Raw genomic sequence first — 27,061 nt, 5'->3', positions numbered from 1 at the left:
TAGTCAGTAGATGGATGTGTTGGCAGCAGAACTGGGTGATTTTGATGAAAACTGTTGTTAGCTAGGAGAGTAGACTTTTGAGGACTTGGGTTGGTAACTTATTGGCCGTGCTGTATTTCCGGCTCAACATTGTGGTTTCCTACTTATCTTTCTATGTCGCTGATTCAGAATGGTGTGCCAGTGTTTTATGTTCTGTAGTTAGTTCTACATGGCTCCTACTGATTGCAGACAGTACCTAAACCAATCTGATTTACAGTGCATAATAAATCAAAGAGCAGGGTGTGCTATACCAAGAAGGGCTTTGTGATTTAATGTTGCATTTTTGGCAGGAGAAGTGGCAGAGCTGGTGAAAAATGGAGAGGGAGCAGGTGAGGGGGTGTTGCAGAAGTATCTGTCACGAAACACTCGGTCAGTTAGATCACTTCTGATTTATCAAGCCTACGTAAAATTCATATGGTATTGTACATTTTTTATGTATTGAATTATAATCTTCTTAGCAAGTGAACCATGATGTTGATTGTGTGTAGGTGCTCAGAGAGACACGTGTAGATTTTCATTGAGATGAGGAGTAACATGGAGAGTGGGGGACATTTTGTATATTGGTTACTATTGGAGGATGGCAGGGCACGTTCCTGTTCTGAGGTATCACTGTTCCCACCTTCTGCTAAAGGCTTACTTCTGGAGGACTAACACAACTAATTCTCAGAACCGGACTGAAAATGGCATGTTACTGGAGAAGGGCACAGCTTTGCAACCTTCACAGCAGTTGTTGTCAGATTAGTGCGGCTTGATGCAAAGGGTTGGGTATGCCTGTCTGCGCACATATCAGGAGAGGGTGAGAATGTGTAATGTTTCAAATGTTTACTAGCCCTCTCGGTGTTCCTCCAGTTTTACAGTGTTAATGTGCGCTCGTTGTGCTCGTGTGCCCCTTGTTGGGGAGTCGGACTACAATATTAAAATACGAATTCTAAAATGTGTGGGACCAGGTGCACACTGCCCTCAGGAGGGACTCCATTACTGCCGTTAATGGGAAGAGAGAATTACTGAGTTTACGGATGCCGTGCCAGGGGGCGCCTAGGAAATCATTGCGGATCCGAGAAGCTATTTCTGCATATTTGATCTCTCGTTAAACGGTTGGTGAGAGCCCGTGCATGCCTAGGTTAGTTTTCCTTTATTCATTCTACAGTTTAGCGCTCTCTTCTCTAGCTCTGAACATTGTGTGCCGTTTGCTGTGCAGTGTGGAGCTGAATTCAGTAGTGCAGAGGGGCCCCTCCGTTTGATTCCAGTATAATCCCCTGACAGACCAGACGGCATTAATCTATGCCTTTGTCATATCTGCTTAGAGGCGAAGCTGAATGTGCAGCAGTGACGTGAGAAGGCTTTTTATGAATCAGTCAAAAAGCCATACCTATTAGTGACGTACCTCAGTATCGTTAAAAACAAGCGCTGGCAAAGTTCCTTGCCGAAAACGTGCAGGCGAGGTGCGACACGGCAGGAAGACGGAAGGAAGAGAGGGGAGGGGGAGGAGAAATGCGACACGGCGGGAGGGGGCGGGCAGGGGAGGGGGCGGAGAGGGGAGAGGTGACACGGCAGGAAGACGGAAGGAAGAGAGGGGAGGGGGAGGAGAAATGCGACACGGCGGGAGGGGGCGGAGGGGGTAAAACACGACGGACGTGCACGCGCATGTGACTTTTAAGGTCAATGCGCATGCGCATAAGCTTAATGCGCATGCGCATTGACCTTAAATTTATCGTGCACTGCAAGGAATCGCCACGATTCCTTGCAGTGTGGATAAAGAGTGGATAACTCGCTATAGTCTCGCTTGCTCGATGCGCATGCGCATCGACAGGCGAGACCTAAAAATGAGTACTACTCAGCAGAGCTGCCTTACTAGAAACGGGAGGAATAAGTACTTCTCAGCAGGGCTGCCACACTAGTAACAGGAAGAATGAGTACTTCTCAGCAAAACTGTCACACCAGTAATGGGCAGTACCAGTACTTCTCAGCAGAGCTGCTACACTAGTAACAGGAAGAATGAGTACTTCTCAGCAGAGCTTCCACACTAGTAATGGGAAGAATGAATACTTCACAGCAGGGCGGTCACACTAGCAATGGGCAGTACAAGTACTTCTCAGTAGAGCTGACACACAGTAATGGGAAGAATGAGTACTTCTCAGCAGGGCTGCCACACTAGTAACAGGAAGAATGAGTACTTCTCAGCAGAACTGCCACACCAGTAATGGTCAGTACCAGTACTTCTCAGCAGAGATGCCACACTAGTAATGGGAAGAATGAGTACTTCTCAGCAGAGCTGTCACACTAGTAACAGGAAGAATGAGTACTTCTCAGCAGAGCTGCCACACTAGTAATGGGAAGAATGAATACTTCACAACAGGGCTGCCACACTAGCAATGGGCAGTACAAGTACTTATCAGTAGGGCTGCCACACTAGTAATGGGAAGAATTAGTAGTTTTCAGCAGGGCTGCCACACTAGTAATGGGCAGTATGTTTACTTCTCAGCAGGGCTGCCACACTAGTAATGGGAAGCACAAGTACTTCTCAGCAGGGCTGCCTAGTAAGGGGCTGTACCGGTACCACAGCAGGGCTGCCACACTAGTAAAGGGAAGCACGAGTACTTCTCAGCAGGGCTGCCACACTAGTAATGGGAAGCACAAGTACTTCTCAGCAGGGCTGCCTAGTAAGGGACTGTACCGGTACCACAGCAGGGCTGCCACACTAGTAATGGGAAGCACGAGTACTTCTCAGCAGGGCTGCCACACTAGTAATGGGAAGCACGAGTACTTCTCTGCAGGTCTGCCAAACTAAATTATCTGAAGTGGAGCTTCAAAGCAGGCCTGCCATACTTGGAAACAACACTACCAACACCTCTCAGCAAGAGTAAAGAACTAATACTTGGGCATTACCAGAAACGTTACAGGAATTTGATCTCTTAAATGGGACAGGCTCAGCACTTCTCTGTAGGAAACAGATATTTATAAATAACTAGCAGCCCACCCCGGCGTTGCCCGGGGCAGAAGGGGGCTGGGGGCAGCATTTTTAGCCTCTGTGCACTCCCGCCCGCCCCGACATTGCCCAGACCGCATCCCTCCCTCCTCGCCGCCGCCCCCCGCCGCCCGCCTTGACATTGCCCATACCGCCTCCTGCCTCCCGCCTGCCTTTGCCTTACCTGAGCCACCCGCTCTGGACTTCACCGCCACTCCTCGCCGCACGTCACGCTCCTCCCCGCATGTCGTCATTATGTCTAGGTCGCGGTCAGCGCTACGTCGCGGCCGGCGCTCGTTTTAGGGGACTACTTTGTTTAGAAATTTTAATTTTTTAATTTACGTTTTATTTTTATTTTATGTCGCCTATGTCCATCTACACACCCTGAGGATTCCAACAATGTATTGGGTGTGTGGATTGGCGCTGTGGTTCCTGTGTTTACCTTGCCAAAAGGTTTCTGTTCTCTCTTTATACTAGTAGTATAGATTGCACTGGTCTCCCATTTATCACTCTTAAAATGGTTAACTATGCAAAAACAATGCACACATCTATATCCTGCATACCACTATTCAAATTATGGCTGCATAGTCCGTATTTATCCTAAAAATCTGACATGGATCCCGGCCTAAAGAACTTTTTCCGGCCACTCCTACTTTAAGATCAGAGATCTGAGGTCATGTCTGTGCACAGGGTTCCAGCTAAGACTGCATTCATAAAACGAACACACGCTCTGTTCATAAGGCCAATCAAGGCATGCCACTGAGGCAAAAACGTTGGGGACCAAATCGAGACGTATGGGGGCGAGGATACGATTCATCTTTTGATTTCTGCAGGAGCAAACATTTGAAGTCAAACAAGAAACTAAGTGTGTTCTTATGCAAGCAAGTTCTTTCTGTACCTGGCTTACAACCATGGCGGGACTAGCCTCTGCCAGACTACGTAGAGAAGGCGGGTGAGCTGTCACGGTTGCCACATAGCTACAGTCATGTGCTTTCTGTGCACAGGAGGTGCATTAGTCCAATTGGTCAATTAAAGCAAACAACGACTAAATTGCAAACAAAGCTTTGATTTGTTAAATGAAATCTCAGGCCTAGAAACATGGTGCCCTGCAGTCATTTGGCAATCCTTGCCAGTCACCTGCACACCATGCCGTGAAGGTTAGAGGTAGAGAAAACAAACAATATCCCAACAGGTATTACTCTGGAGAAAGTTAAGCATGTATGCTGAAAGCATCACAGGTACTGAAATAAGGAGACTCGAATCAATTTAGGGTATAGATTTGTTATGCATGTTATTTCATTAACATGCATGAGAGTATTATCTTAGTAAATCCGATTGTCACTGCACTGAGAGGCATTTATTAGCAGGTGCCATAAGAAGTGTGGCTCAGGGGTTAGAGGCGGCAGACCCGGAAGCTGAGATCGGTCCTGGACCAGGGTTCAATTCCCTGCCTTGGCGGGTCTTGGGCTCAAAAATTCCTCTGACTCGATAATTCTCGTTCCGGTGCCTACTCGACTCACGGATTCACACTCTGCAACTCTGGGCAATAGCTTGCTTAATCTCCACTACGGCCCCTCGCGGCGGGATGCCTGGCTTTCACCTTGTGGATACCCTGCTGGGGTTATCTCACAGGGGAATACCAGGACGGGTTCCCAAGGCAAGCGCCTTGATGCCTTCGGGTGATACGTGCGCTATATAAATCGCAATACATTTACATTTTCAAACATGATCTTGGAAACTTTCGTGCCTCCCCCATTCTGGGAAGAATGCTATTAGTGAACCAAGAGGGAAGTCATTTGTCAGGTGTACCTTGTGTGTAGCCTTGGTTGTTATATAATTGGAACACCAATATAGTTTATTAAATAAAACTTGAGAAGGTTTTGTACAGTACATATTTTATTCCCAACACATGTATTTTAAGGGGCTTCCATATGTGTTAATGAGGAAATAATAGGCAAAGTGAAATTAACAAATTGCATTGGATCACAATTTCATCAAGTGGGGAAGCCAGGACTGATACCAGGTTTTCTGGTTTCACATTTTGCAATTTAGCCACCAGATAATTATCTCTTTCCCTCTCGTCTTTTACATTATAAGTTAATTCTTTGACTTCAATTCTTGATGCAAGAGAATAGAGCATAGGTGGCAGACAGAAGTCATGTGAAGGCTTGGTTTGTTGTCCACACCATGCATCTTTTTCACGTTCCCCTACGCTCACCTTTCATCACCCCGTTCCTTCCATTGTTGGCATCAGTACGGCCCTCAGGCATGCCACAGACAGTACTTTCCGGGCCCCAAGTAAATGTTTGTGAGTAACCATGGTCTAGATCCAGAGGCCTATGTGGTCGAAAGGGGAGGCGGGAGATCGTGGGGGCAGGGGATCCAGGAGGGAGGGGAGTTGATCCACTGTATGATACAAAGGCTTGGAGAGGTGACAGCAGGACCAAGGAGAGAGAAAAACGGGGCCAGGAGAGAGTACAGCGGGTCCAGGAGCATCATTTAGTGTAGTACAGCGTTAAAGGAGTTGGAGACAGGGCTGGAGGTACAGGGGCTTTTTAAGGGCAACAGGCACAAAAGGGTGACCTAGAACATAATGACAGAAGGGTGATCAAGGAGGGCTGGAAGGACAGTGGGGAAGACAAGCGAATGACAGTGGCCCCAGGATAGAGGACTCTGGAGTAGTGTGTTTTGGGGTTTTTAGCAAAGCCGAAAGGAAGTAGTGGCCCCCAGGCAGGGGCGGCTCTTCCGTTTGAGCGTAAAAACGTCGGCCGACTAACCAAGTCCAAAATGCCCCAAAGAAGCCCCAGAGCTGAAAAATAAAAGGGTAATAAAGTTGATTTAATACCTTTTTTTCATCCTCTCGATCCCGAACAGAGTATCAGGACGGGGTGGGTCTTGTTGCGTGGTAGCAGCAGGGAGGGGCGGGCTGGCTGCCTGTGCATTTTTCGAAGAGCGCATGGCCCTGTAGCCGGCCGTCTTGAGATGGCCATCCAGGCATGCACAATTTGAAAGCTCTAACCCAGCTAGAGCAAGTGTATGGCTCCAGTGACCCCCGGAGAGCCTAGAGAGGAAGCTCCATCCAATCCTGGTGCTGCTCTCTTGCAGCATGAGAGCAATGACAGGATTGGTCAAGGGAGTTGTTATGGGTCTGGCGCTGGAAGAGAAGACAGAAACCAGACAGGAGCGCGGAGGACGTTTGTGATGGTAAGTGAGTTTTTTTTCTTTATTTATGTGTCCCCCACCTATTTGCCCACCCCACCACCCTCTAGTGCTGCCAGCCGTGACTGGCCCCAGGAGAAGAACAGCAGGTGCCATAGAAGGAAAGCGGGCTCAGAGGTGATCTCACAGGGGAGAGGACACCAGGGTAATGTGTTGCAGAGCAGGGCCCGGGGAAGCAGACAACAGCTCTCAGAGGAGAAGGTGGGAGAGGAGAGAGGGACCAGGGGAAGTCAGGGAGGAAGTACAATGGCACCCAGTGAGGTAGGACAGCAGGTACAGGATGGAAGAACATAACACTACAGTCTGCGCAAGGAAGACATGGTGAAGACAGTGGTCACCACAGCCCAGGGAGAATAAAAGCAGACCCCGTGGTATAATGACAGATATATGCTTCAGCTCAATCTTTTTCACTATCTTTTAGCACAGCCCCATGGCTCCCACAGAGATCAGTGGCTCATGCCCTCTGGCTTCGACGGTGAGTCTCCTCAGGACATGATGCACTTTTTAATGTTTTGTACTTTTTATGCTGTTCCTAGAAAAATATTCATTATTCCCATTCTTAACAAGCATTTGCAATGCAATAGGTCTCGCATTAGGAAAGTTTGAGCTATTGGTATTGTAAATGACATTTTTTATTTCTGTTTTGTTTTTGAAAATAGCAAAATTAATAGCTTTGTCGTTTACGATGCCAATAGTTATAACTTTCGCAAATGTGACACCTATAGCATTTGTAATGCAATTTGTGTTGTGTTTATGTGACTTCCATGTATTGATATTACAAATAACAATGGCTTTACATTTTTCCCAATAATTAATACTTAAATAAAAGTTATTGTAATTTATAATGGTAATAGCTTAAAGTTTTGTAAACAACTTTTATGAAGATTATGTTCAGTATTTTAATGTGACGAAAATTCAAGAACTTGCGTGTGTCTGTGTGTGTGCGTGGGTCTGTCTTTGTGTGTGCGCCTGTGTGTGTGTGTGTGCCTGCCTGAGTGTGTGTGTGTATGTGCATGTGTGCATGTGTGTGTTTGCGCACTTCAGGAAATCTGAGGCAGGAGATGTGCACGGCGATGGCCTGGACGTCCGCATCCACAGACACCAATCGCCGCGCATGCCCAACCCCTGTCTCAGATTCCCAGGAGACGGGTAACATTAGATACTTCGCTGGACGCAATGCTTTGCATTGCTTTCTCCAGCTCGACCTAAAAAAGGTGGGTTTTAGGAGGGTGAGAACAGCTTTTATTTTTTTACAACTCCTATCTTACGATACTGTTCTGTATACTCTTAACTTTTTACGGGTTGCTGTCAAACTTAGGGCAAGCTATGATTAATCTTTGTATTGCAACTCATGTACTTTTTAACTTGTGTTTAGATTATCTGGGACGTATTTTATTTGTCAATCTGCAACCTGGAAGTTGTTTTATTGATGTTTGTATGACTTTTATGGTTTTATTCATAAAACGAATAAAGTTTATTCTTGATTGACTGATATATGCTAAATTGGCCTATTGGAAACTGGTCGTGAAAACATAATGGAAACAAGTCATGGTGTGCCCATTGGACCTATAGTAGGAAGTGCTAGCTGGGCGCAGTGGAAGTTCTTCTCACTGGCTATAATGGAAGCTAACCACAGTATGCTAACAGTGCAAAGTGGCAACTGATCATGATGTGGTAACATGACACTAAGCAAACTGGTCATAATTTGTCAACTGGGTATAATGGGAACCAGTTCGATATGTTGAATGAGGCTAATGGAAACTAACCACTGAGAACTACTGGTAATTAGATATGATGTAGGGATGTGGAATTCCTATAGCCCGACGCCCAGGCCATCTTATTTGGGGTCAAGGACAACAGGTTTTCATGTGTATTTTGTCCTTAGGACAAGTAAGCCCATCCCCCTGCAGCACAAACCCTTTAACTGCCAGTTTGTATCCCACATTATGGATTAGGAAAGGGCACTGTTTGAAGTGAAGGTAATATTTTTGTCCATATGTTAATGCTGTTCAAACTTGTATTCATGGTTCATTAATTGAAAGCCTTTATTATTAGGGTGAGCGCTCTAAATAAATGTTGTAAGCTCTGACTGCTTTGCTGACAGTGGCTCTAGTATAAAAATGTGTACACACGTTTTCAAAGTTTGGCAATATGAGGCTAAGTATAATGCTCCCAGAATGCTCTCTAATTTGATGTGAATATTTGCAGAGGCTTGAAAGCAAGATTGATAATTCTTTGCTTTCAAAATAAATGTTCATAAAAACATGAAAGCATGAAAAAAAACATTTTGCTAAACTACTGTAAAATGTCAGGTACTATTTCTTTGCAGCATCATTTAGTAACATGTGTTGATGCATGCTAGTATTGTCCCAAAATAGTTATAATGGGAAATCATTGTAACCACTTTCAAAGAGATTATGGGAAACAAAAATAAACAAGCATTGGCAAAGCCAGAAGGTCTGAAATTGGTCAGCTTTTTAGTTTTGTCAATGTGTGACTTCTTTTAGCATGGTTTTTGTAAAACCTTATTGGTGTAGGAGCTGCCATGCCCTCATTGTAACAAACAATGGCAAAGGCAAAAAAATGTTTTGTTCTCAAAAAGCACACACTGCCACAGTAGTTACTGACACTGAACAAAACTACTTTGTGTGCCGATAAACCCCTCGTGAATTAGCAGAATGCGGTAACTCACAGTTAAGCAGGCCAATATAGAGAGAGAGAGACAGAATTTTAATATACACAAATGGTCATCATTGCCAACGCCAGACCTAATTAGGAACCCAATTATTAAAGAAAGTCTCAAAAGTGCACCCATGGTATATATCTTCTTGCATTAAGTGCAGTTATATGGCTTTTCTGAATTTTCAATAATTTACAGAAGTAGGGCAAGAAATAGTACTCCTAGAAAATATTTCTGAACTGTATTTTAGAAAAAACACATGTGTAGATTTGCAAGTTCACTTTCCCTCCAACCACTGTTTTCCCAACTCTGGAAGAAGGTTTACATTTGCCATTGTCCGGAGTAAATTTCCAACATTTCTCAGCATGGGAAAAGATTAGAGAAGAGTTGTTAAAAACCCTTAAAACATGTAAGTTAGTAGGTTTGCACAGACTCAAAAGGGCATTCTAACCCTGAAACTATTGCTTACCACTACCTTTAGCCCCAGTATGTAGATCTGCGGAAACATGGCAACATAAGGGGATTGTAAGTATTCAAACACTACTAAGGTACGAGCCCTAGCATAATCAGGAGGCTATATCCAAGCTCTTATATTATGAGATTGCTGCCATAATTTGTCACCACACTACATGGCACCACAGGGACAAATGGTTTCTGTTACAGTCTAGTAGATTTAAGAAGCAACCTGCCCCATGGACAAGTGGATATTTTATTAAATGACACACCCCTGTGCTGCAATAAATAGGAATGCTGCAATGTTGTGCTTTCTGAGAATAACAAAAACTGGCAATTGTGTGCTAACAAAAATTCAAAAACATGCTATGATTTCCTGAGTGGGCATACTGGTTATTGGCAATAAAAACGACATGAAAAGGCAACATTTTCATTTTAAGTAATATAAAACATAACTACCCAAATTACAAGTATCAAGCCAAGCAAGCTACGCTTGCCTTCTCATGGACTGCCACTTCAGAGCTTTCAAGGTTCTCAGTTACCTGAGTAATCTACACAGTCCAGGTTTTTACTTTCTCTTCTGGGACTTGTAGTTGTGATTTTAGAACGAGACACAGAGAACTAGAAATCCCATAATGCACAGCAAAACAAAACCTGAAATGGATAATCTCCTTGCGCACTGAACTAGAAATTGCCATAACCCTACCACGTTCACTTCTATGTGTAAATCTTTGGTGAATCTACCAAGTGCAATTCTCCTCACCCTTCACCACACAACTTGCAAAACTTAATCTCAAGCAGACACACTCCAGGACCGGCGTTCTTGCCCTGGAAGGAGTGCCTGTAGCCAGCAGAGCTGACTGCAAAACCAGCAGCTGCAGGTGAGGTTGAAAAGGTAACAAGAAACTTGACAAAATAGCGCCACTCCCCTTCACCCGAAGCACTTTTCACCTCATTCATGTTGCCTAGCAACCACAATTTAGTCAGTGATTTTCAAGAAGCAGTTTGTATCAATAAAGCAAGAGAAAGAAGCAAAGATGAAGAGCTGGAACAGTGAAAAACCAGCATGGATTCCTCCAGCAGCACACTCCCGCCCACAGGAAGTGACGGTGGTTGTTACAAGAGACAAATCTGACAAGGGTTGGCCAAAGCTGGCTCTGGTTACAGTGCTTGCTCGAGAAACGAAACAGGCACACTGTTAAGGTGAACAGATGACTCCATGTTACTGGGACAAAAAACGTTTCTGTTGCGGTTTTGGCTATAGCAGGAAAGTGCATTCTGGGAGTTGTAGTCTTAGTCGGTTTTAATTGAACCAGGTGGACCAACACAACTGAATACGATCTGTAAAAGCCAAGTCCAGCAACGGAAAACCATGGCCTAGTTAAATGGAGGTTTCTTATCACTGACGACTGCATGCCTGATGTATACTGCTTGAGCACACCGAGGAGGCAAAAACTGCAAACTTCTCGCTTAACGTACAACAGTTTAAGTCTCTAATTAGCTCCAGGCAGGACAATGTAGATGAATTCAGAATTAATCAATCAATGCAACACTGATGGTCTCAAGTCTGAAACTTTAAACAAAGGAAGGACCTTTTCACACCACCAACAAATCACCTAATCACCCGTGCCGATGATCATCAGCGCCTGGATACCCTCACGGGTGATAAGGCGCGCTATATAACTCTACAAATGAATTACAACAACTTGCTCATATCGTGCCCGCTATCTGACACTGCTCCTGGTTTGACGACCATTGGGCTATCACAGGGCTTTAACCACATGCGCGCTAGCGGAATTCCGCTCCTACGCTGAGATTTTCAAAAGCGCATGTTACGTGACGAGCTGGGCTCGTCATCAGCGTGCGAGGAGGCTACGCCATGACGAGCCCAGCTCGTCATCAGCGTGGAAGGGGTTAAGTTGGCCGGGTCCTGTCGGAGCACAACACCGGCAGGTCTAAAAAGCAGGTGCTGAGACGGGTCCCTATCGAGCTCTCCATTTTTGTCCTCAGGGTGGAAAAAAAGATATATCTTAACTGCAGCAGTACCACCCTTCATTGCCTTTGATGTACCTTTACAGGGACTCAGTATAGTTCTTTCACAGTCTCACCATTGTAGAATGGAAGCATTTTCAATATGCTATACTACGAAGCCATAATTGTTGCTTATTTATCTTATGCAACAAACAAGCATTGACAAAGTCAATAGTTCAGTTCAGTTCAAGAATCTTTATTCGGTGATTAAAAAACACCATAAAAGCACATATACATATACATAAATAAAACAGCATTAAATATTAGACAAGATCCTTGTACATAAATAACAATGGAGTACTGACATACACGCCATGAATTAAAAACCAGGAGCCCCAAGTCCATCAATTCTCTCCCCTCGTCTTCCTTAGTCGGACCGCCACCTTGATAAAATTCATAACACAACACAAGGTTAGCGGGTCAGAAGCTTTTTGCAGATAAATTAAAGCGTCTCTGGCATGTTCCATGCGGGCTTTTTTTAAGATGTCTACTAGGAATCTGCGTCTAGGCATTGAATAAAAGGGGCAGAGCAAGGTAAAATGAAGGGAGTCCTGCGGAGACCGATTGTCGCAGCCGCAGGGTCCCTTCTGCTCAATTGACATAGTAAAACCTGCTGGCGAAGCCAAGATAAAAGGAAGTAGGTTCATTCTGAAACGGCACATAAGAAATCTGTCCTGTGTGTTATGTACAAGAGACAGGTAGGGCTCCATCCCCTCCACACTCTTCACCAAATTGTAGGCCCTTACTGACTTTTTTCCCCCTTCAGCCACAGCACGGCATTGGGTTTTCCGCTCTAGGAAAATTTCCCCTACTTGTTTCTTGTGCTGTGCTGATATGGTCAATAGTACTGGCTTGTTGTAGGCGTAATGTTACCATTTGTATTATATATCTGGATGCAATGACAGAAGTGGCAAAATGCCAGTCGTCGGCCCACTAAGCTAAGCACAGTTTTTCAGCTTACCTGTTTTTAAGCCACGCCCTTAATTACATCGGCCACGCCACTTTGAGAGACCCTCAGTTGTTTAACAAACCATTACTAATTAATTGCCTATCTTATTAGTTGGTTAACTCGCCCCCCTGCCCAACAGCTAAAAACCTGAGGGAGGTGCTTTGTAGTTCAAAGCACAAAAAATGTTGTAACTCCAAGCCATAGCTTTAGCATATCAGCTTAACTTCATAAAAAGCTATTTAGACCCCCCTCCAAAAGATCCAATATGCCTTTACTAACTCCACACGAATGCCGCCATTTTGGCTCTGGTAGCACACGGAAGTGGTCTGCTGTTCAAGCAGCCAGTAGTAACAATACTTCACAAGGTTGTTGAAGGATGAGAGGGAAGGGAGGGAGAGAGAGAGAAAGAGAGCGAGAGAGAGAGAGAGAGCGTGAGAGTCCCTTTCTCACCCTTAGCTGAAACACCACTAACAGCCGACCGTGAGTTGTACCACGTGAAAGAATGTCACAATTTTTTTTATGTTATGAAAGAGTCACCTGCTGCCAGGTTCAATGCATTCTTGGGTGTTCCACTCGGTGTCGCTTTTCATGCTCTTCCCCAATGCCCATTGTCACTGTACCTCACTGAGGTTCTTCCTACAGATTGATAGGAAACTCCTAGGAGTGGTTGCGGGTGTAGCCTCCATTCCAGCCCTTACAATTAGCTCTTATTTACATCCTGACCCAATTTCCGTCCTACATACACCTAATTATGGGGCGAGTTCCCAGGCGACCAGCCACTGCAATTACCTTATTATTCAGCTAAAGCGCCAGGGGCCCTTGTTAAATAAAAGGAGCCATCCAAGGTGGAGCGGACAAAGCGGTTCATGCCCAAACTAGTTTTGATACACATCTATTTTGGGATCTTGACACTTCTGGGCTAGCTGCTGGATTTTAGCCACAACACTGTGAAGGCACCCAGCAAACGCCCGTCACCCAGGCCCCTCTTGACTCTATGTAAAAAATGGATGTACGTTGTTACAACGCATGCTTTTAGCACGCATGCTGTAACAACGCGGTTTTTATAACGCATTCTTTTACAATGCATAATTCAAAGGGGTGTTGGATAGTGAATTTTTTAATTTACTATTCCAACACCAGTCCCCGTTGACACTAGGGAAGGTGTTGGATAGTAAATTAAAAGTATTCCCTATCCTTGAGCGCCCCCCAGAGTCATGCGTTGTAATAGAATGCGATTTAAAAACCGCGTTGTAATAGCACTGCGTGCTAAAAGTTGCGTCGTAAACGACGTTCCCCGTAAAAAATACATTGTAAAGTCATAATGTAGGCAAGTAGGCACAGGTCAAGCCAGATAAACAAATCAACATTTGATTAAAATAGATTGTCAATTACAGGGAGGAACGTGCCTACAAAAACTCATTGGGCCTGTTTCACAAAGATTTTGCTGTGACGTACTCTTGTAATGCTCTCGACTAACTCCTAAAATACAGCAGTAAGATATTTCCAGTCCTTGGTTACTAGGATGTCAGAAGTAACCGAGGAGTAGTACAATCTTCAATCCCGCCTGCTCATGCCAAAATCTTTCTTAATCCAGCCTCTCCCAAAAACAAATATTGATTTTCTAGTTCACTTCATAATCGGAGCTACACAAAGCTTCTTCCTCACAGCTAATTGAAGTTTCTTTTAAATCTTTACAATCTAAGTACATTTCACAAAGTTTGCAAAGCAAACAATAAAAAAAAAAACAGAGCAAAAGTTTCAGAAGAACAGGGTTTATTTGAAGAAAACCAACACAAAAATAGCCCTGCTGTGTTGTCTTCTCTCAAGAATCAGGTGTTGGTGTGGCAGGGCCTATGGTAAACCCTATTCAAGGCAATAAGTAGGGTTATTGTATAAGGCGTTTGTTGTCTCCTTTGAGACCCCCCTGGCTGCACACACAATCAAGAGACATCGGTCTAATTCCAATAAGTCAGTAAAACCAGAGAGAAGAGTTGAAGAGGAACAACTTAAAAGCAATCCCCTCAAACTTGGTATAATACTTGGAGAAGTGTGGAGAGAAAACACCTCTACACACTGCCATCCGAGGCTGATAACTCTGCTATGCCACCATAGTGGTGGTACTCAAATTCAAGTCGATTTGAGTGTGTTCAGGCTGGACTTACCAAACGAATGATGATAAATGACTGCGATCTACAAGCCAATAAACATCAATATACCACCCTTCCCTAAACCAGCCTTGAAAAAGGCCTTGGCTTACTGGCCACACAGGTGAAACATGTGTCGGTTGTTCTCCTTTTTTCTTTGGTTTATTTCTGGCAATAAATACAGAATATCTTATTAAAAATGTACATCGGATTTCGGGATTTATTACCCCAGGATTTTACAGACATTTAGAAGGCACAAACCTAGTGTATGTTCACATCAGTTTCCCTCAATTCGGTGGTTCTTGGGTGAAGCCACCAGATAGGCATGTGCACATTAAAAATTGGGTCCTGTCCTATTGTGCGTGAACCCCGGCAGCACCCACCACTCAATGAGCCCAATAAACCAAGAGACAATCTCTGGAACATCATTAATGGTGACCTGTTGGACTCAGTGACGTCACTCAGCCTACAATCAGGATGATTCGTGAGTGTAGAGTATGTGGTCTAGAGAAATAAAGAGAAAAGGTAGAGCACTGAAAACAGTGTGGGCCTGTCTTCCTGCTGGGCAGTGCATAGCATTTTCAGGTCACTAGTTCTCCTCGTTGTAAGTAATTCCCAGAATAATAATTTTCAAAAGTGTAACCAACTCAGGCAATTGAGTGGTTGAAGTGCACCTTTAGTGATGAGGGACAGAACCAATCTGGAGATGGTTAATTCACCTAACAAATTAGTGATTTCTAGGCAGTACTTTCGCACTTTCTTTTTGAGAACGTAGAGGTGGCTATTTGGAGTTTAAAAAACATACTTTGTCCCAAAGCCAGAAACTACAATGGGCATAGGTCTGCGTTGTAGACAGAAAAAGAGTGGGAGGGAAAACCCTTCTATCCTCTCCTCTAGGCCCCAATAGCCACTAATATCCTGGAAAAGAGGCAGGTGGCGCCTCTTTAATTCTGCACTCTAGACGTTCTGCATTACAAATGGGATGTTTGTGCTGTAAGGTTAGGTGCAACATTTCATCAGTCAAAATTTCCATCGTGTTGCCACATTGTTTGCAGATTTGTACCTGTCTTAGAAGCTCTTCTTGGCGCATCCGGATTCTTTCCCGCTCCATCTGGATCCTCTGCAGCCTCAGCTTCTGTTGCTGCTGTTGCTGTTGCTGGCTGGTCAAGGCGTTGGGCAGGGACATCAGACCCGCTTGTTGATTCTGGGTGGGGTGGCTCTGTTGCGACATAGCGGGACTGGAGGACATTTGAGGCTGATGCTGGTGGTTCATCACTATAGGAAATAAAAATTGACACGAGGAATTACTTTTGATGATCTGAGGTATTTAGATGTATTGTACTGCTCTTAACTAAGCTAAAAAAATAATAATAATATGCAGGAGAAAATGGTAAAAGCTTCTTGACCTAATGCAGAGCTCTTCCTTGTAATTGCCGCTGTTAACCTCATAGCGGCTGCCGTCGGCTGCTGTACGTTTGGAGCACAACCTGGCTGGTGCTGCGAACGTTCAACGGCCGACGCGGCACCGCCCACTCTTTGGAACGCCCAGCACTGCGCCGAAATACCGGCAGCAGCTAAGGCGTTAATTCAGCTATGTTTAACCTGTTCCAGGTGTTTAGAGCTCATTCTCTAGGGAGAAAAAAATATTTGAGAGTAAACGACCAGCTGAAAGCACAGCAGGAGAGCTAGAGCTGAGCTCAACAACATGTATACAAACAGTGATGGATGGAATGCTTGAATTAAACTCAGCCAATGGTCATAACTCTGGCCGCATCCCAATCCATCATTATTTTGCATATCATGCCACCTCGTTTGGACCCAGCTATATGCAAATCAGTCTTGACCCTGCTCCAATAGGAACAATTATACCTAATGGTATCATTAGGCACCAAAGTCGGCGCTGCTGTACTACCTGGCCAACTAGCCATCAGCAGGGTTGCAAAATCCCTAGTTGGGAAGTACCAGACTGGCTACTGACTAAATCCAGCTGATTCAATCACATCAAGTTCTTAAATCCATGCATTGAGCTTCTAGTGCGAGCAATCATTTAATTAAGAACAGCATGCCTTGATTTCAAAGCCTCTACACGAAAACCTGTACATACGTAGCACAAAAGCTTAAAATCTCTTCTGGCCCCTCAGGCCCAAGTAGACCAAACATTTTTTATTTTTAGGACATCCGTAGTAAATGGGAAGCATTCAGCCAGTGCTTCTATGGGTTTGCTACGTCTGTAGTTCTCTATTTCCTGCCAAAACCAGCTCTCACCTCATCAACCTTCCTATACTTCATCCTCTTCTTCTTATTCAATCTGCCGCTCTCCTGTCCAGGAGTAGTCTCAATTGTTGCTTTGATATTATGCTCTACTTGTTGAGGTCTCTTACAAGTACCGGTGCATGCGGTTCTATCTCCGTGTTTCATTTTGCATAATCTTATCTCCCCAGTCTATGCTCTCTGTCGGAAGTAAAATAGTGACTGGCCTAAAGCAGCGTTTTTTGCCAAGGACAAGTGAAGGACATCGAAAGAAGGCAAAGAGTTTGCAAAGTTGCACCATTCATACATAGATGAAGACGTAAGTCAACAAACTATCTGTGACATCACCAAATGACCTCAATCAGTAGTCGGCATTCGGTTCTGAAAATATGTCTAATGTTATTTATAATGTTCCCCCGGTCCGACTGAAGTACTGGGACCGCGTGGGGAGGTGCAACACCCGAACACATGAATGGCATCACTTGGGTTGATTCCCTCAGGCCATGCCAATCCCCTGTAATGTAGCTGAAGTTGCACGTTTAAAGTTAGATGGAATATAAGTATTTGTTCAATCTCACCATGATCATCCTGGTGCTGTGAAAATAGCTATCCACACTTTGTGGGAATATTCCAATCCAATCACTCCTTATCTTGGTACCTTCTGGATATTCACACCTTTCAACTTACTACACCGAATCGTCCATCTTAGGAGACTGGACCAACTTGAGGTCCCAAGTACAATAACTTCTAAGCGTAAGTAGCGTAAGTCCATCTCAGCTCGGCAAAGCCCTTACGAATATGGTTTCAAAACCATGCAGAAAAAATCTCCCTTATAAAATGAAGACATTCGGAGAGCTGAGGAACATTGAAGGAGAAATTGAAGTTTGGGTGCCACAACACAATTACCTTAGAAACAGCAGAACCGAAACACCCACAATGTAAAATAGCATGTGCCAGAATCATCTATCCAACCAGAAAGATGGCCGGAAGAACGTAACCACAGCTAGTGCTCGCAGATTTGCTTGGAAGAATCGGTATATTGGTCTGGATAGGGTGGGAGAGAAGGCAATTTGTTCCTGTTTGATGTTAGATTTGAAGAAAAAGAGGGCTAGTGCAGATGTTCTTTTTAATGATTTGATTTGTCCACTTATAAAGCGCGCGAATGCCCGGAGGCGTCTTGGCGCTATGACAGACCGCTGACTATCGAGAATGGTAGCTGGAGCTATGCAGAAAACAGCCAGGTTTTGACTGCCTTTCTAAAGGATCCTAAAGATGGACTGTTTTTTATGGCGAGAGGCAACCGATTCCAGGTTCGTGCTGCGTGCACCAGGAAGCTTCTTCCACCCCAACTGGCTCATCTAAATTTTGGACCCTGCTGAGTTTCAGTTTGCTGGATCTGAGAAGTCTCGTCGGTTCGTATTGTTTTAGATGGGACTTCAGGAATTGTGGTCCTGTTCCCTGAAGTGCCTTATATGCCGGGCATAGAGATTTAAATTGCACTCTTTTTGCCATTGGAAGCCAGTGTAAAGTTCTTAGTTTATGTCGGATTGGCTCGAATTTAGGTATGCCGAGTACCAGCCTGGCTGCTGCGTTCTGCAGGCGTTGTAGTTTGGCTAGGATGTTTGTCCTAGCCCCAGCGTACAAGCCATTCCCGTAGTCCAGTCTTGACAAGGCTAAAGCTGTCACAACTGTTTTGCGAGAGTCCTCTGGTAGATAAGGCAGTATTTTTTTTATCATCTTTAAGATGTACAGATTGTTGAGGCCAGTTTGCTGGCTTGGGCGTCAAATGAAAGACTGGTGTCCAGAGTAATGCCCAGATTCTTCACTTTTTCTGACGAATCTGGACATCTGCCCAGATTATTGGGCCACCATGCCGGGGACCAGATATTTGTATTGCCCCCTAGTATCATCACCTCGCTCTTATCCCCATTAAGCTTTAGGCAGTTCTTTTTCATCCACTCGCTGACCTGTAGCATGCGTAGTTTAAATTTTTCTGCCGTTTCCTTCATATCCTTGCTGATGGACACCACGATTTGGGTGTCGTTGGCGTAGGATATTGGAGTAAAGCCACAATCCCTTATAATTTGTGCTAGAGGGGCCACATACAAGTTAAAAAGGGTGGGGCTCAGGTGGGTGGGGCTTTAATGCATAAAGCTTTTAAGACTGCTACACAGAATGGTTCATGCACTACTGTCCCAAATGTCCAGATAGTTATATTCCAGAACACACAGGACATTCACAAGTTTTTCAGGCCATGACCACTATAGTTTCAAGAAAAAAGGTCTGTTAGAGGAAATAACATGGCAGAGCCCACTTCTCCGCGGTGGCCCCTCCATTTCAAGTGGTTTCAGAGCCAGCAAGCGGCAGACCCTGATGGTGGAGGACCCTGTGACTCTGTCATCAGGAACACCACCTTCCACACACACATAAGTGGAGGAGACCCCAAGGTGGGCAAATGGCACATCTGCAGTTTTTGGGGTTTGTCCCACTCACACCCACCTTTAAATGACCCCGAGCTTAACTAAATGTGGTTTACATTCATAATCCCTCTTGAGGCTAAATAACCTTTTAGTCCTAAAAAGTTATCAAGAACGTATGTGTTCTTCAGGTCTTATGGACAACATTCCAGGCTTCTGTTGCAATGAAATAAAACATTGGCACTGGTCTCATGGTCAGTATCATCTTTCTAGCCCTTCTTAAGGCCAACTACTGCTGGGGCAGAGAATTCAGCCAGGAACATGGAGTCTCAGCCTCACTGGTGATTCACTGGATAGCGCTTTACATGACACAGTAAAGATATTAAACCTACAACTATGTCCATTTCTCGGAGACGCCAGCCTTAGAAGAAGAAAAAACGATGTCCTCTTCTCAAGGATGGTGTCAAGCAACTTCTCATTGATTTGATTGGAGCATACAAAGCATATTTTCTGTTGCACCTACCACAGTCATTGTTGATGAGCACTTAATGCGGGCCAAATCTTAAGCATTTCCAATAATCTAATCTGGCTTGGTGTCTGCAATTGATTTAGCTATGGGAGCTCCCTGTTCGTAAGTGTTCCTCCGGCAAAAGGGTGATTTCGGCGTAAGATTGATAGATGCCACCACAACGGGACTCACATGGTCTCTGGTGCACAACAGTAAGTCAACAATTCTCAGTAATAGTACCTTGTCAACTAGTGCCCGAGTAGCTATTTCCAAGTGCGTACGAAGTAGAAAGTGTTTTATCTATTTGGGTGTCTTTAAATTTCTAGCCAGCAAAGGACTGTAACCAGAATTTTATTTATTAAGTTACTAAAGAATTGATGATGATAAAAGTTATTTGAATCTCGGTAGAACAGACAAGAACTATTAGCAGTAATAGTTCTATTCTATGTCACAAAGACTCAAATAGCTTTCAACAATATCGAGTCTGCCTCTGACTTCTTCCCTCAACCACTTCCCCAAAAATGAGCTGAATATTTCCTGTGTAAGCCCCCGAGCTGGTAAACTATACCTGGCATGCACACCCTATTTACAGTGCAGGGCGCTCAAATGCCCTCAGAAACCATGTCTATGTTTTACAACACCTCCCCCTCATCCTGCCGCCTCCATAAATTAAATTAAAAACATTCCCTAGAATAATGGGTGGTTCAGATTAATGGCACTGCACACATGCCACCCTGACAGGTTGAATCTTCCTGCTGTGGCCCACACACCTTTTTAATCCTGATCCCAGGATGTCCCATTAAAATGTATCTTAAGCGTACCAGGTAGTTAGTTTTAACTTCACCTACACCTTCCTCACTTACTCCCTCCAAGCCTGGCTCATCTGAAGGTTTTAGTATACCTCCCAACTACTTCATTAAAACATCCCTGACCTCCTCCCTCACAAGGAGGGCGTTGAAGCCCACACTGCGACTAGGTTCGCAGTGCGAGGAGGCTCCTGGTGATGAAGCATGCCACTTTCGGGTGGATGAGGTAATTTCTCCTTTAAAAAGGGACTCCCCTGCACTCTGTTGTTGCAATTTTGAACCAGAGTGGAGTGTGTGGTGCCAAATTGGTTTGAGGAGAGTCCCTCCCTGTGGGTCTCTAAATCTCAGCAGGCCTTTTTAGGTCGAGCTGGTGTTAGCAGCGCGAAGTGCTGTGTCCAGCGAAGCCTCTTTTGTTATCCACTTCCAGGGAATGTGAGACAGGGGATGGGCACGCGCAGGCGATTTCACAATGTGTACACGCACGTTCACCCACGTGCCGTGCACATCTCCTGTCCCAGATTCCCAGCAAGTGGATAGCGCATGCACACACACACACACGCATTCAAGCACCCCCCCCACCCCACTCACTGGGCTCACGCGCACCCCCCCCAACCCACTCACCGGGTCTGTCCCGCGGTGGTGGCGGCTGCATGGGGTTGGTAGGCGGCGGGGGCAAACACCGGCAATGTGCCTCTAGCCCCCTCCGCTTCTCTCCCCAGACTCCTTGCGGCAGCGGTCCAGGCCCAGCAGCAGGCGGGGCTCTCCCTTAGCCCGGGAGCCCCGCTGGGTCACACGCTGCCTCCCTCCTCGTCACAGGAGTGCGGGGTAGGCTCCCGTACACTTTCTGTCTGTGCTGGTGGCCCCGCCCTCAATCAGGCAGTCCCGGGCAGTTCCGCCTGGCTTCCTGTGTCTCGTTTGATTTGGAGGGAGTACGGATAGACTACTAAGCGCGCTGTGCCCCCCTCCTTCAACCGGGTGCTACAGCCCCCCTGGCCCTCCCTCGGGATGGAATACCCTGCCTTGACCCAGGTGTGTCATACCTCCAACCCTCTTCCAGTGCGCGATGCCCAATGGCGCTCCTCCAGTTGCTGCACCCCTCCCTCTGTATGCCCCTGCCCGTGATCCCCAGAGTGGGATACCCCTGCCCCTCGGCACGTCCTCTGTCACCTCCTCTGTGCTGGGCTCCTGCCAGGAGTGCTGCATGGAGCCGCCTCCACATGCACTGGAAGCCCCGCCCCCTTTGCATTAAATATTCCTCGTTCCAGCCCCGGCTTTTTTTTACAGTTTTATATAGCGCGAACGAGACCCGAAGTTATTGTTTTAAATGAGCGTTACACAAGGACAAATTCATTTTTGGTCGGTACAGGGATCGCCTCACTGGTGGATGCTGACCGGCCGCTCTCGCTGCTGCAAGCCGCTGACTCCAGGTCCTTTCTTTCTGCCCCATAGGATGAATGTTTTTTCCCACCCTGGGCGCTAGGTTCCCTTGTTCTTTCCTGCCTCCTCCCGTCCCACCACGCACTGCATGATCTGCGGCCACTGTCCCCTTTACACCACATGCTTACTGCCCCTGCTCCTGCCCCCTTTAGCCTCCTGGGTTGAGAGTCGCCTGCTTCTATCCTTGACTCCTAGATGAATTTCCTCATCCCCTGCCTGGGCTGTGCGAAGTTTTAACACGAGTGTCGTCTTGCCTAGTTGGCTAGTTCCCACATTGGCCTGTGGGTAGTTCACAAAACTTCCTGCTGCAAGAAGCGCGGGAATAGTTCATTTACAAGCAGGTCCCCTACTTTGCATTTTTCTTATAAAGGATTTTGAAGTGGTCTTGCGCTGATAATCTGAGAGCAATTTGCGCCAGAACCCTCATATCGTTCCCCCTTTTCTCACGTTTGACAACACAGATTCTCAGGAGAGTCCAAATTTGCACACAAAGTCTCTACACCGCCGCTCAGAACTGCTTACTTCTCTAATGCAGTGGTTACTTAATGAAAGCCCCAGGTTGCCGCACTGTTTGTCTTGAATTGCTATACCATGTGTTGACCAATTACAAATGTGTTCTACTTTATCCAGCTAACATGCACTACGTTTCAGAGCATAAAATTGAGTAGGCAAACAACTTTATTTCAGGCTAAAAACGGGGGATCGCCGACAGGTCAGGGCAAGCACAGGATCACTTACCTTCACCACGGCATCAGTCAGCACCACCACAGCGTCACTCAGCACCACCACAGCGTCACTCAGCACTACCACAGAATCACTCAGCACCACCACAGAATCACTCAGCACCACCAGAGCATCAGTCAGCACCACCAGAGCATCACTCAGCACCACCACAGCATCATTCAGCACCACCACAGCATCTCTCAGGGCCACCACAGGATCACTCACCTTCACCACAGCATCACTCTGCACCACCACAGCATCACTCAGTACCACAACAGCATCACAAAGCACTACCACAGCATCACTCTGCAGCGCAACAGCATCAGTCAGCACCACTACAGTATCACTCAGGGCCACCACACCATTACTCAAGGCCAGCACAGCATCACTCAACGCCACCACAGCATAACTCAGTGCTTCTTACACTTTTAAATTACAACTATCTATCACCCTCACTCTATCTATCGCCCTCACTCTATCTATCTATCTATTGCCCTCTATCTATCTATCGCCCTCACTCTCTCTATCGCCCTCACTCTATCTATCTATAGTCCTCACTCTATCTGTCCATCTATCTATTGCCCTCACTCTGTCTATCTATCGCACTCACTCTATCGCCATCACTCTATCTATCAATGGATCGCCCTCACTCTATCGCCCTCCCTCTATCTATCTATCGCCCTCCCTCTATCGATCTATCGCACTCACTCTATCTATCGCATCACCACAGCATCACTCAGCACCACCACAAAATCACTCAGGGGCACCACAACATCACTCGGGGGCACCACAACATCACTCAGGGGCACCACAACAACACTATGCGCTACCACAGCATGACTGAACGCCACATCCTCACTCGTCGCCACCACATCAATCAGCGCCACCACCGCATCAGTCTGTGCAACCATTCAACAACAACTATTTCAATTATGTTTTCTCAATGTTTCAAGCTTTATAACAATTTGTCACAAAAGAATGTTAATATTTCACTTCAATTCTTGGATTTTCGCCACAATAAAATACACTGAACGTAACCTTCACAAAAGTTATTTACAAAAGTTAAGGCTATTGCCATTATAAATTACAATACTTTTATTTAGGTATTAATTATTTAAAAAATTAAAATTCATTGTTATTTGTAATATCAATACATCCAAGTCATGTAAAAACAAAACATATTGCATTACAAATGCTACAGGTGTCACATTTGCTAAAGTTAAAACTATTGGCATTGTAAATGACAAAGCTATTCATTTCACTATTTTCAAAACCAACACATAAATAAAATATTTGTCATTTACAAGACCAATAGCTCAAACTTTCCTAATGCGAGACCTATTGCATTGCAAATACTTGTTTGTGTGTGTCATGGTTCAGAATAATGCCCTCGAAAAATTCTAACAAGGGGCAGAATTGAAACCAGATTGCAGCTAGGGCGAATATGGTTTAAACACTTTTCACAGAACTTTGGGTATTTCATCAAACTATAGGGAAGAAATGCATTCTACGTCACGGTCAATTCTTTTACTCCCAGTGTTGTCTGCAGAGACCAGCAAGAGGCATGTTGGTTAATTCTGGGAACAACATTCTGGGCCGTGAATTACAAATAAAATACGAGCATTGCTGAGGATTTTTTTTTTAATGAAACCCATCACAAACTATACCAACATTGATGTGCTGCTCAAAGCACCAGCTTGTACACCGAGAAAAAGCCACCAGCATTCGTAATATGGAGCTTGACCCGAAGGAAATGAGACTCTGTGTGGTAAAAGGATTTTGCAAACACAAAGGTGTCTGGATCCTGAACTTACAGTGGGGCTTAGGATGACAAAGATACACCTCTTGAAGAAAGCGTTGTGCAAGAGGACTGTTGATGTTTCAGGCCACCTGGATTCCACGTGGGGCGCGTCTTCGAGGGTTAATCCACAGCCAGAGAGTAACTAGATCCTGTTCAACAGTTTATATTTCTGCCTGAAACCGTATCTTTGGGAGTGTTCAGATTTTAGGCAGAAATGTTTTTTAAAACTACTCCCTGGCTGGAGCAGAGTGAAATTCTTGGCCAGTAGAGCGAACACTGTGCAGAAGCTGAGCGCAGTCACAGAGAAACTCATTTTCACTTAAACTTCTAAAACAAGTTAGCAGAATGTTAGTAGGGTGTCAACCCTATCTGTCTTTTTTGTACCTCTGGTTCACAGCCGACCTTTGTCATTTCTAGCAAGTAAAATATGAGCCAATATCTTCATAGGCTATTGAATTGATATCTAGACCAGCTGCGGCCCGTGCAGGTAAGGGGGAGATTTTCCCTCGCCATCTTCCATCAAAATCCACCCGGCCCCACCACCCCATCGCTCTTACCTGCACTGGCTGCGACTGATCTAGGCCACTAATATCACCTGACACTTTTAGTTAGTGTACTCAAAAATCAATTTATGGGCAATGGGTAAGCCATTTTCACAAGTCTTACAGGAACAATGAGCAGACCTGTAACACTTGAACGATAAAAGCCTCAACCACACACTGACAAGATACAAATACAACACAAGTACCAATTACAACTCATAAACCGAGACACCAGTTTAGGACAGAATCCCTGAAAACAGGGCAGAAAGATACCAGACTCCATTAAGGGGGAGAATAACAACTTAAGATGCTAACTGTAACAAAACGTCCAGGTAAAATAAGCTTGTCACTACTGTAAATGTTGAATGTAGAAACAGCTTTGCATGGTTGTGGGTGAGCGTTCTATAAATTCAGTCATGTCTCTAGTATCCTTTTTCAATCCACATTCATGGATTTCTTTGAAATGTTCAGCACTGAGGATGGGTCACCTGGGTGCCTTTCCCACCATGAAACCTCATGTTCAATATTCCTTATCGTTGAATGCCACATTATAGAAGTAAGGCCACACTCTTTTTGGGTCTAACATAGCGGCAGCGTGCATGCACTGCTCGCTCTGCAAGGCATACTGTAATGAAGTATACAGTGGAAGCCCTGCCCACTCTCCGCCCATATTTGTCATTGGCTTGTGTCATTGTTCTTCTTAAATGCTGGCTTCTGATTCGTAAAAAGGCTTGTCAGTCCTCCATGGTACCTCCTTGTCTGCATTTGTTACCGCCCATAATGACTGGACCTTTTACTTGGCTTGTTTCAAGGTCTCCATTATAAGTGGGTGAGCACTATTTTGTTTATTGACCCTGGAGACAATGGCGGCAGTTTTTTTTTGTATTTGCATACTCAGCGTGGCTGGCGCCCACTTTAGGGATAGCATGCACATTTTTATTTTTTTCACAACCAATTTTATTGAGCATAAGAGTATCAAGGATGTGGTATCTTCACACACATATTCAGTAATGAATGCAGCAAGTGCCAATGAAGCTCAGCTTTAAAGATGCCCTAGTAGCCTACCCTAAACCCCAACTACACCCACCCCGTACCCAACACCCCCCCCCACCACACGTGTACAGAAAGCAACACATAGAAGAGGCACAAAGAAGATGCAGGTATAGCGCAGCCAGGGCAGTGCCACTCGAGGCCAGAAGTGTCACCGCGATCAAATGTCCTCCTCCTGCTCTGCTGGGGGATCCAAGGATAGGCCACGGTAGTCGGCCCACCGCTTCCAGATCTTGAAATGTTTGGGTGGGCATCCCCGCGCCTCAAAGACTGGTTTTTCAAGGCCCATGAAATAGTCTAACCCAGCCTTCCATGCAGACAGAGGGGGGGCCCTCACAGACTTCCATGCCCGAGCCAGGTCACGCTTGGCCACCACCAGACCCAGGAGCAACAGATGGCGCTTATACACGTTGCCCCCAACCCCTTCCATGACATGTAGCAGGCCTAGCCGATGGGTACGAGGAAGATCCCAACCCAGGACCTCAGCCAGGCAACTCCACACGCCCCTCCAGAAGCCAGCCAGGCGACCACACGACCACACCGTATGTATCAGGGAGCCAGGCACTTCCCCACAGCGCAGGCACTCCGGTGACGCAATCAAGCCAGCCTTCCACAGACGTTCACGTGTATAATAGGCACGGTGCAAGTATTTGAATTGTATCAGGCGGAGCCGAACCGCAATAGCGGTGCCGCGCGGGGACTCCAGCGCCTCCCTCCAATCGTCCTCATCAAGGGCGCCCACGTCCACCTCCCACGCCTCCCGAAGGGAGCAGAGAGTGGAGGAGCAGTGAATAACAAGTGACTGATAGATCCTAGAGACCTTCTTGTCACCCAAGTCCCCCATAAACACTTTCGCCTCTAGCGGGCTGAATTCGGCAGGGAGTCAAGACCGGCAATGCTCGGGGCAAGGGCATGCCGCAGCTGGAGGTAGCGGAAGAACTGGGACTGAGGCATCTGGAACTCCACGCGGAGTTCCTCAAAGGACTTGAGGGTGGTACCCGACACGACCTGGCCCAGTTGCGTAATTCCAATAGCCTCCCAACCCTC

At 45.6% G+C, this 27,061-nt stretch overlaps 1 protein-coding gene across 1 annotated transcript in view; it reads right to left on the bottom strand.

Moving 5' to 3' along the window:
- WWTR1 (WW domain containing transcription regulator 1) overlaps nucleotides 1-27,061 on the bottom strand; it is a 194,027-nt gene that overhangs the window by 32,165 nt on the left and 134,801 nt on the right. The window contains exon 3 of the mRNA XM_086944088.1: nucleotides 15,544-15,755. Within this exon, the coding sequence (XP_086800214.1) occupies nucleotides 15,544-15,755 (212 nt within the window). The remainder of the gene's footprint in view (nucleotides 1-15,543; nucleotides 15,756-27,061) is intronic.

Source organism: Lissotriton vulgaris, chromosome 11 (assembly GCF_964263255.1).
Source record: "Lissotriton vulgaris chromosome 11, aLisVul1.2, whole genome shotgun sequence".
Taxonomy (NCBI): Eukaryota; Metazoa; Chordata; class Amphibia; order Caudata; family Salamandridae; genus Lissotriton; species Lissotriton vulgaris.
This window is presented reverse-complemented; position numbering and strand designations above follow the sequence as displayed.